The sequence below is a fragment of the Mus musculus genome, chromosome 16 (genome assembly GCF_000001635.26).
Source record: "Mus musculus strain C57BL/6J chromosome 16, GRCm38.p6 C57BL/6J".
Taxonomy (NCBI): Eukaryota; Metazoa; Chordata; class Mammalia; order Rodentia; family Muridae; genus Mus; species Mus musculus.
Window position 1 is genome coordinate 97434293 of NC_000082.6, and position 10751 is coordinate 97445043.

General features: G+C 44.3%; 1 protein-coding gene across 2 annotated transcripts in view; it reads left to right on the top strand.

Annotated features, from left to right (window-relative positions):
• Nucleotides 1–8644, top strand: part of Bace2 (beta-site APP-cleaving enzyme 2) — an 86209-nt gene extending 77565 nt beyond the window's left edge. Inside the window, exon 9 of one of the 2 annotated variants that reach the window (NM_019517.5) lies at nucleotides 2350–8644. In NM_019517.5, coding sequence (NP_062390.3) covers nucleotides 2350–2603 — 254 coding nt within the window. In that variant the 3' untranslated portion in view covers nucleotides 2604–8644. The remainder of the gene's footprint in view (nucleotides 1–2349) is intronic. The other variant, XM_006523068.3, reaches the window with a different exon arrangement.
• Nucleotides 8645–10751: the final 2107 nt, after the last annotated feature.

The following is a 10751-nucleotide window of genomic DNA, read 5'->3' on the forward strand; positions in this document are numbered from 1 at the left end:
AGGGCTTATGATGGAAGCAACCTGGTGTATACATCTCTCTCTCTAGCCTATAGCCTAGAGGCATAGAACTGTGCCAGGACACTCTTCCTTTATTTTTCCTTTAGCATCATTTCACGCAGTGTTGCATTTGTTTAAAAGTGGGAGGTCAGGCTGGCCCCTGTGACTCCATCTTGGCTGGAAGCAAAAGTGGTTTCAAGTGATTTTGGATTGCTTCCTGCCTTCCTGCAATGCCATCTGTGCACTGCGCAGGCTTACTTTCATCCATGTACTGGCTGACACATCTCATTTACAAAGTAAATTTGAAGAAAAACAAATGACCTGCTCCACAAAGGCATTCACAATATATAAAAGATTTTACTACCTGGAAGATTTGTTCAAATCCATGAGAACAGAGAAATGAAAATACAAATAGCCAGTTTTTCCACTCTTTCTCTCTGTAATCCTGAGGATTGAACTCAGGGCCTCCTGCATGCCCAGCAAACATACTACCTGTTATCTCAAGTGCTTGGTAGTTCTCCCACTCAGAAGTAATGTGATTTGATGTGTCCATAATATGACTTTTTGTGTAGTCATCAAAATAGCTGGACTTAAGATTTAATGATAATGATTTTATTATAGAAAAATGTTACACGAAAGAATATTAGTATTGTTCTGACTGCTGTCTCTGTGACCATTCCCTTCCCTCTATTTGCAAGGTTTCTATTGTAAATATGCATTACCTTCTGATTTGGAGTGGAGTCATTTGTCTTTGGAATTTGTGTGGCAGATCTTGGCACCTTTCCATAAAGTGACAGACAGGAGATGCTTCAGCTCATGTGTACTAGAGGGGCCAGAGTCATCATTCCAGCACTGTAACCCAACCAAGAGAGCCCAGGATGGATAGTGATGTGGCTGTGTGTCAGGAGACATTGACTTTCACAAGGAAGTGGCCAGTTGGCTTTGCCGCCTGGGTGTTGTGTGCTAACATCCCTTTCCTTCCCTTCCACTGGGGACTTCTAGGGGTGAATCAACTGAGGCTGCGTCTCACCATGCTTGGGTGTTGGCAGGCCATGTTCACTGGCTGGTTTGTTTGGTTGTTTTGTTTTGTTTTGTTTTGTTTTGTTTTTTCATGCTCAGGTGTTAAAAAATAGTTGTTATCATGGAATCTACACAGGCCAGAAAGGGTATGGCCTTTACAAAGGAAACAAGCCATTTCTTCCTCCTTTAAAGGCATTTTTTTAAAGACTATTGTCCTCCTGTCATTTTGACTTTGTTTTATTCCCCAAGTGAGAAAGATCATATTTGGCAAGATCCTGAGACTTGAATCAAAAAAGGAAAAAAAAAAAAAAAAAGGAAATGTTTTGTGGTGTCGTATTCTGGGATGAAGAGAGTGGTCAGGAGACTTTTCTAGTCCACTTTCCTCAGCACCCAAGTAAAGCCTTTGGCTGCTACAGCCCTGGAAGGAGAGGCAAGCCCAAGTATATATAATCACAAGGGCAAGGTCACATGAGTGTAGGCTGTACACAGTCAGTCATACATCATTCTGAATAATAGTGGGTAAGACGATCTGAAGTAAAACTCACTCTGGTCTATACCTGGGCTCAAAGGTTCATTCCAAGGACAACCCGTGTTATGAAGGAGCAGAGACTACAAGACTCTTGTCTTGTTTCCTTGGAGTTTTCTCACAAGCTCTCAGGAATCTCACCCAACTTCATTCACGGACCTTATTCCAACACTGAGGTCTTTAGCAGAGGCCAATACAGTACCCTATGTTTCTGTGTCACCATTTATACCACAAATCATATGTTTGTTAATTTATCACTTTTGCTTCATGGTCTTTAAGATTTGACATAGGACAGGGGAAGTGGACTCTCCCAAGCCAGTGTGGCTAGGATAATCTTGGAACCACTAAGAGTGAGTTGAGCTACATGTGGTAGCTCAAGTGTAATCCCAGCACTCAAGGTGCTGAACCAGGAGGACTGCCATAAGTTCAAAGGTAGCCTGGGCTACATAGCAAGTTCCAGGCCAGCCCAAGCTATAGAGTGAGACCCTGCAACCAAACAAAATATTTAAAAGACTAGGTTGGTCTCACTAAGTGTTACATGGAGTCAAATTAGCTTTGCCAAAAGACCCCTTCCTCACCCATCCCAGGGGAGCTTCCACTGAGCTTTCTGAAGAGCAAATTGCCCCCTCTTTCTACTCTTCCTTCATCTTCACTCCTGAGGGCATGCTGCTCCTGAGCTGTTGCTAAGTGCACACTCAGTATCTGAGCAATTGGGGCCTCAGTGTAACCAGCCATGAGCTCTGTGCCCACTGCCAGTAAGGGCTTCTTGACTCACAGCTGTAACCTTTTCCCTTCTTTTTCCTCAGAGATTGAAGGTACCACAGTGTCTGAAATTTCTGGGCCCTTTTCCACGGAAGACATAGCCAGCAACTGTGTTCCAGCACAGGCTCTGAATGAGCCCATCTTGTGGATTGTGTCCTATGCCCTGATGAGTGTGTGTGGAGCCATTCTCCTGGTTCTGATCCTCCTCCTGCTGCTCCCGCTGCACTGCCGTCATGCCCCCCGAGACCCTGAGGTAGTTAACGATGAGTCCTCACTAGTCAGACATCGCTGGAAATGAAGAGCCTCACCTGAACTCCAGCAGCCTTGAACTCAGCTCTTCCAAGAGGGACACCTCCAGTTGGCTTCTCTGCCTATTAGTCGGGAACCTCAACTGTGCAACTGAATGCCTTCCAGACTGTATCTTGATTACTCTTGATTTCCAAGCTTTCAGATCTTTTCTACTTCAGAGAGAAATGATAATAAAAACACCTCATTGTGAACCAAAACAGTGCATTGGGCTTCAGACTTTATGGGACTGGTTATGCCAAACTGCCCAGTGTACCACCAAAACCAAAAACAACCCAAACAAAGAAAAAATAGGCAAGCCATGGTTAGTTACTATATTCTCTTCAACCTCAGGAAAAAATGAATGCATTCAGTTGCTTGCTCTCTTGCCTAGAGGAAACTTTTGATATTGACCATATTAAAGGGTATTTTGTGATAGACTACTGCCTAGTCTAGAACAAGTGAGAAGGCGTTCAATGTCCTAGCAGGAGAAGTAGACTTGAGCCAGATGAGAGAATCACTTAGCCTTCTTCTGCACCTGACTGTACTGCAGGACCTTGGGTAGGTCTCAGGCTCCCCAACAATGAGAATCCACACACAGATCACACTAGCCCTTGCCAGGAAGTTCTTTGCCCATCTAGGAAGAGTGAGATGGCATTCTAATGAAGTGTAGTAACTTTGGCACCCAGGTTAAGATGCCACTGCATGACTTGGCCAGTGTTCTGAGTTAGGGTAGGGTTCAGGCAGCTTGATTCCCACTATTGGCCTGGCCTCTGTGATGAGGCAGAACAGGTGTTGGGCTGCATGCTGCTCTTGACATTCTGTCACCAAGCTGGCCATGGTCACACTCACTTACTCAGATTTCAAGTTAATTAATCATGTTTTAATGAGGAAAACAAACTCTCTCATCTCTGCTGCCATAATTGTTTCTTTTCTCTAAATCTTCTTTGGAACTAAATTGGTAATTACTGATCTGGGAAATGGAGACATGGCCAGATGCCTGTGCTTCTGACCAGCTGTCAGGGAAGGAAAACTCGTGACTTGGAGTCATTTCCACTTTTCTGAGTCCTTTGAAGCTGTGCATTTCCCTTCATAAGATGCCTTGGGCCCAAGTGTAGCAATCCAAAGCAACTTGAAGGCACCTGACTGGCAGATAACCTCTGTGGTTCTTCCCTGGGGGCTGGGGGTGGGATGGGGTATGATAAAGCCTTGGCACTGGGAGATCAGCAGTACCTTTATTTACTGCCATTTGAGACCTTTGCCAAAGAAAGGTGGAAGCATGTTACTCCATGGGGCCACTTGTTTATGATGGGATGTTAATTGACATACAAATTCTCCTTGTGGACACCCCTCCCCACCACTCCTGTGCCAAGTTCAGTGTTCACTTTGTGATGCTACCTGTTACCAGGATAGGTTGGACAAAAAGCATTCCACCCAGAGTGCTAAGCAGCCCCTCTGACAGGAGGGTCTTTGGTGTTGACAACAGTCTTTGTGCGGATGTCTCAGCCATCTGTTCTGCTCACTCAGTCACCTCCGTATTGAGAAATACATGGCCATGCCAAGGACACTCAAGAGCCATCCAGGAATGTCACAGTGAACTGGAAGACTCCCCAGCAGCCAGAGAAACCTTCTGTGAGATTCTCGTGTGAGAGAAGCTGAGCTGTTGAAGAAGATCCAACTGAAGCAGGGATAGCTTTGTGTTCTCAAATGCTCACAGATATGTCCACCATGCTCTGGTTGAGTGTGAATAATTTCAAAATTCACTACAGAGTTATAATCTCTGGAAGTGGGATATGTGCACATGTTGATTTTTCCATTGATTACTATCTTCTAGGCAGGAAAAGAACCAAGTTCTCCCAGACTCTGCCTCCCTTCCCTGTTCTGTGAGGACTGAGTCCCTGAAATAGGAGGATTGCTCAATATTCACACTCATCTGAGTCTTTGTATTGGGTTGGGCTTCTGAAGTGCAGGATGTCAAGGCAGGAGGAAGATAACCAGCACTTTCTGTATTTCATATTAAATGTGTCTACCTTTGTATCTCAGATGCTACTTGATGTGACATTTTGGTGGGAATACTTAAATTACAAAAGCATAGCTTAGCAACCAGAATGAAATTGGCCGTTGAATTTGGGACATTTTCTTGGTGTATACTTAGTCAAAACTGTGGTGATGCCCACAAATTGCAAATTGAGACTTCACTTGGCAGACTTTCAGGAGTGTTTGCCTTGAACAAGAATCAAAATAGCAGCCTTTTGAGGGCCTCAGTTATACCTTGAATAGAATGGGGAACAGATTGGAAAATCTTTCTTTCCACATTGAGAGTTGTAGGTGATCTGTGTCCAGTCTCCTGGTATGGCCTATGGAATTTCTTCCTTTGTGTTTTGTTTGTTTGTTTGTCTTTTGTTTTTTGGGAGTTTTCTTTTTCTTGCCAGAAACAAGTGCCTGGAGTTAAAGAGGTAGGTGTGCTACACAAGACCATGGGATATGCTTCTCCCAGCACATATCACTCCTGAGCATTTTAGAAAGAATTTATCTGACTGGTCCTGAAACCCAGACGTTTGGGTTGGAGACACATTTGGGGAGAAAACTATGACCAGAAAGCAGCAATAAGGACTCCAAGAAGCTTTGAGGAAGAGATTTCTCCAAACCATATTCCATCCTCTTCTTTAAGAGGTGGGGAGGGACTACTTGGTGATTTAATTAAGAAGGAGAATTTGCTAAATTGGCCTTAACACTTTCTCACCTGATGGAGCAGCTACACCTGTCTGGGATTTGAGTTCTAGCTTCCTCCCTGGGAGTAGAATGCTGTCCAAAAGTCTGTCCCACAGACAAGGATAATTGAGTTTCACAGCATTTATCTTTATTAATGGAAACCATTTTTTAGCTGGACAGCATCCCAGTGTGTTTTCTTTTGCATGGACTTACTAGAATTGATGATTGGCACAGTCACAGGAAAAAATAACCTCCACTATCTTCTGAGGAAAAGCAATACGAAACAGGAAACACACACATATAGGATTATGTACATCTCCAGTATGCTTTAAGAATTACAGACTGAATGTGTAGCCATTTACCCATTAGACAGTAAAGCAGTTTTTCGGGGGGTGGGGTGGGGTAAGAAACTCATATTGGGTATAAAGCAAGGTCCCAGAATAAGCAGAGTTAGCGATTTGGAAAATGCTTCTTCCATCTGGGCATTAGCTTTCTTTCATCCTCCAGTTAGCCTACTGTGTTGGAGGTGTCATTTTTATTTTACAGAGCTATAACTCCCCTCCACCCAATTTCAAGAATGTTTGAGCACTGAAGTCAATGTTGGCATAGAGGACATGTGGGAGACAGGTAGCCTGCATGTTGCCTGAGCCAAACAGAGATTGGGCAATTCCATCAGCAAAGAGTTTAGGATCCCTGGGAGTTAATAAATGCTAAACTCTTCGAGGGGGAAAAGGAGAGGTATGTCCCCCACCTCAGCCTGCAGTTTCAGTGTTCTGGAGAGTCAAGATATCCCTGAACAGTGTAGGCAACCCAATTTACTCCAGTGTTTTTAGCATGGCCTACATTTTTGGAATCTCCAAAGAGAAGCCCTCGAATTGGTCACTGGCCACTGAGCAGACATTCAGCAGAAGACGATTTGTTTTGTTTAGAAGATGCCTATTCCAGTAAGACCAGAATTCCTTGAGTTCAGGAGCAGGACCCGGGTCTGAGGCTGCAGGTTCAAGGCTATGTGCTGGGGAGTTCACTGGGCAAGGGAAAGTTACTTGGGCCACACTGACTTGGCCAAGTTTCTTTTGGGGACTGTGTACCCAGGAAGGACTATTGACAGCCAGAGCTGGACAGTCCCATGATAACCAGCCTTGTTGGACCACTTACCCACCCTGTTGTCAGCCTCAAATCTCTGCCCTGTCTTCAGTGGCTCTGATCTTCCTGTAGAAGTGGGTCTCATGGGTCTTAGGGTCCATAAGTACCCAGTCTCATTCAGAATCAGGCATCTGAATTATAGTCTGGTTGACTGCACTGGGTCAGAGAGTAAACTGAAGCAATTGTCATGTTGCTAAAGATTTTGAAAACCAAACTGAGCCTCCTGGTGGCACCCATGTGTCTACAAAGCCCACGAATGAGGAGTTCATTAGGAGTGGGCGAGTGAGTACTCATAATATCAAATTCAAAGGACAGTGATTTTTCCTCCCTCCCACCACACAAGCTTCCTATGGATTTAGTATCAGATGTCACACCCAGATGCCCTATGTTTCTAAATTTAACTGTGCCCTATTATTTTTATTCTTAAGGAGAAGATAGTAGATGAAGGCTAGACTGTAAGTTCAAATCCCTATTAGGACTTGTAGTGTTTTGTTTGCTTGTTTGTTTTGTTTTGTTTTTTGATCAAACCTTGGGTAACATTTGCATCCCAGTGACAACCAGAAGTGTATGATATTAAATCATTTATTAAGGAATAGTCAGTGTCAGGAAAGTGCCAGACGCACACACCCCCATTTACAACTGGAGAAATGTTTGTGTGAGATAAGCTGTAGCACATGGCATGTCCCTCACTCATCAGAGTAGAGCACACAGCCAATATGAATTTTTACCCATATGCTTCATAATTACAGCTGGTAGAGGCACAATCAGCCCTCTCTTAAGCTAAGCACAGCTGTGAATCACATTGGTGTCTGTAAAAAGAGACCACTGACACCTGCGCTTTCTGTGCAGCCCTACCTGATTTAACACTGCTGTGTCTTCTCTGGTGGGGTGGAAATTAGATAGTTTGTATTTGTAACAGATGCACAGATCTGAGTGGGACCTGGCTTGCTGATTTCTGCTGCTCCTTGTTCTGTGTGGACACTACTAGAACCTTCTGAGATAAGTAAAGCTGTGGCATCCTATCAGGGGAAGAAAACTCTCACAGGGGCTCCACGTTGTCAGGATGGGTTCTGCTGAATGAAGAATGAAGTGTTAAGAGAGCATTGGGTAATCTCCTTCTGAGATTAAAAAACAAAACAAAAAACATAGCTAGTTAAGGCTTTATTAATCCGTAGTAAAAATCACAAGAAGTACAATTTCTTGGGGTTAGGAGTGAAGTTCACTTGTATAGTTCTTGCCTAGCATTCACAAAACCCTAATACGAAAAGGAAGGTGGGAGGACGTGAGGAAGGGAAATGTCTTCGTAGCTTTGCGAACTCTTGTCCTTTGGCCCCCGGAGTATAAAATGCTGCCTCATCAATTCCTCCTTTGCTGCAGGATCATGCATTCTTACCAGTGAGGAGCTGAAGGCTGGTCTCTTTAGCGATGACTCAGTCCAGACCCACAGCGTAGGTGGGGTTCTCACGTGCAAGTAAAAGCTGAAGTTTGGAGTGTAAAACAGCTTGTTTCCTACTGCCTCTGTTCATCTACACACTTGAGTACCCTTAAGGTTTAAGATGCTCTCCTCTAGGCACTGAAAGGGCTACTCATGTCTCCTGCTTCTCAGGCATGTAAGGTTTCGGTTCTGCTGGGAGAGCTCTAAGCCATGCACCAGGCATAGTGGCACATGCTTTTAATCCCAGCACTTGGAAGGCAGATGTAGATCTCTACAATGCCTTCTGTACACAGTTCCATACCACCCAGAATTACATGATAAGACCTTGATGGTGAGTAAGTAAATACACAAATAAATAAATGATCCAAGCCATCTACTGAATTCTAAAAGAGGCAGAAAGTAGTGTTTTATACAGTGTATTTTTGTTTTTTTGTTTTTTTTTTTTTTCTACAGGGTTCTTGAGTGGCAATTGTATTTCTGAAGATGCTTCTAACTGGTTAATGTTTTCTTGGGGGAATCTCCCTCCATTTCCAGGGCACTGAACTGATTTCAAATCAAATTGTGATTAGAATACTGTGCAAAACAGAGAGGCATTCGTGCCACAGAGTAGCTCCTCACAAATGGCCACATGGTTGCTAGGCCCTCCAACCTGGAGTTTTCTAGAATAATCTTATTTTTGTACTTGTCCACCCTGCTAAGATATATACCACTGAAAAGAAGCGAGATGTCTGACTCAGTATGAATAAATAACACTTCCTACTTGGGTTCAGAACTGTTTCTTTAACCTCATGCCTCGTGGGTCTCAACTCTGGAATTCCTGCAGGTCACCGAACATGCAGGTTTCTAGAAACTATCAAAGCTAAGTGAGTGGATGGAGGGCCCATATTCAATGGTCTAGAACCTGAGAACCAGCTACCAGGCACTACTCAATGATGCACAGCCCCAGTGTTTGCCCTGGTGTGGCGCTTAGCTCAGCTCAGTTATCTCGGAAGCAATCCTGCAGCTACGCCTCAGAACCTGATGCATAACCATGTGTGTGGTAAGAATGTGGCTTAGTGGTCCGGCTGAAATACTCAGTAAACCAAACAACACCTGTCTGAGAACTGTAATTTCATTTTTAAAAATGGGTTCTTTAGTGACTAGGGAGATGGCCCAGTGGGTGAAGTACTCACTATGAAAACATGAGGACTGAGTTCAGATCTCTAGGGCCCATGTAAAACCAAACCACACCAGGGCTGGGGGAAGGTGGGAATACAGATAAGTGGATTCCCTGTGCTCCCTGGTCGGCCTGTTTAGCTTGGAAGAGAGAACTCCAAGTTTGGTAAGAGACTCTGTCTCAAAAAGTAAGGTGGAGAGCAACAGAGAAAGATACCTAAAATTGAACTGTGGCCACAGAGAGACAGAAAGCACAGCTGCCCCCACACAGAGACATCAATACCTTATATGTGACAAGGAGACACGCAATGTAGGCTCTTCCATGACTGTACACCCCTATTAACAGTACCCCGACGGGAGGAAATGAAAAAATTCTCAAAGCATTCAGACACCATTTGAGCTGGTACAGTGGTATGTTCCCATACTCAGAACGGGGATGGTGAGAGTTGGGAGTGGGGGCAGTGACTGGGACAGGAGGATTGTGAGTTCCTGGCCGACTAGGCTACTCGTGTGGCCCTGTCTCAAAATACTAGCAAAACCTTCATTAGGAGGAGGCAGCAGTGAGTGGGTAAACACCCAGGTTGCCACTCTCTGATCACCAGGGAGACACTTCCCATTGGTTTTGTTTTGGAAACCACAGTCCCAAGTGAATTACATTTTGCCATCCCTATTTGTGGGTGTCTTTGCAGGTGTGATTTCACATATCTGACACTAGGCGGAGCTGTTGAGAAGCTTTGTGGACAGACCTGTCCTTGGAGACTGTAAACGTGGGTCGCTTTCTCAGGCCGGTTTATCAAAGGCCTATCCTTCCACTCCACTGCTTACAGGTCTCGCCCAGACTGTTTCAGGTTTCCAGATTACGTTTTATCTTCAAATTCTCTATGTGCGTGTGTGCTTAACTGTCATGCTAGAAAGAAAACTGAGGGCGCCGCAGAAGGATGCCTTAATGTGTCTAGGTTCTCACTCTCAGAAGTATGGTCCATATTAAAAGCAAAATAAAACAGACAAACAAAACCACCATTTTGTAGGACTGGAGAGATGGATCTGTGATGCAAGCTCGGGGACCTGAGTTCAAATACACAGAACCCACACACAAAGCCAGGCTTGTCAGCTTTCCCTGCGACTAAGACAGAAGGCAGAGACAAGACTGCTCTTGGCGCCTAAGGATTAGGTGGCAGGGCTACGTGGAAAAGTTTCAGGCCAGTGAGAGATCCTACTCAAAAGGTAGAAGGCACCTAAGGATTGACACCCTAGGTTGTTCTTCAACCTATACAATACAGACCTAAACAGACATACACAGAAACACACACACACACAAAAACACACACATTTATTTTAAAGTTTGTCTCATTACTAGATCTATCATCCTAACCCCGTGCAGTTGCTCTTATGTGACTGAAATGGAAAATCAAAGAGGTTTTGGGGGCTGGGGGGGTGTTGTTTTGTTTTGTTTTTAATTTAATAGCACCAAACCACAACAAGTAAAATGTTCAGGATGTTCAACAGTAAAGGAAAGGGACTGACAGACTGTGGGCTGAGATATTTCTTCTTCAAAGCAACTCTAAATTCACACCATGAAAATGCTTCTAATCCCTGAGGTGGGGGGTAGGAGCACAAAGAAGATGGACTGACTCCTTCAGGAAAGGATGTGTGCAGAGTCATTAAGCTTGGTTTTGTGGGACGGATCACACAGGCCAAGACCTCAGCCTGTGACTG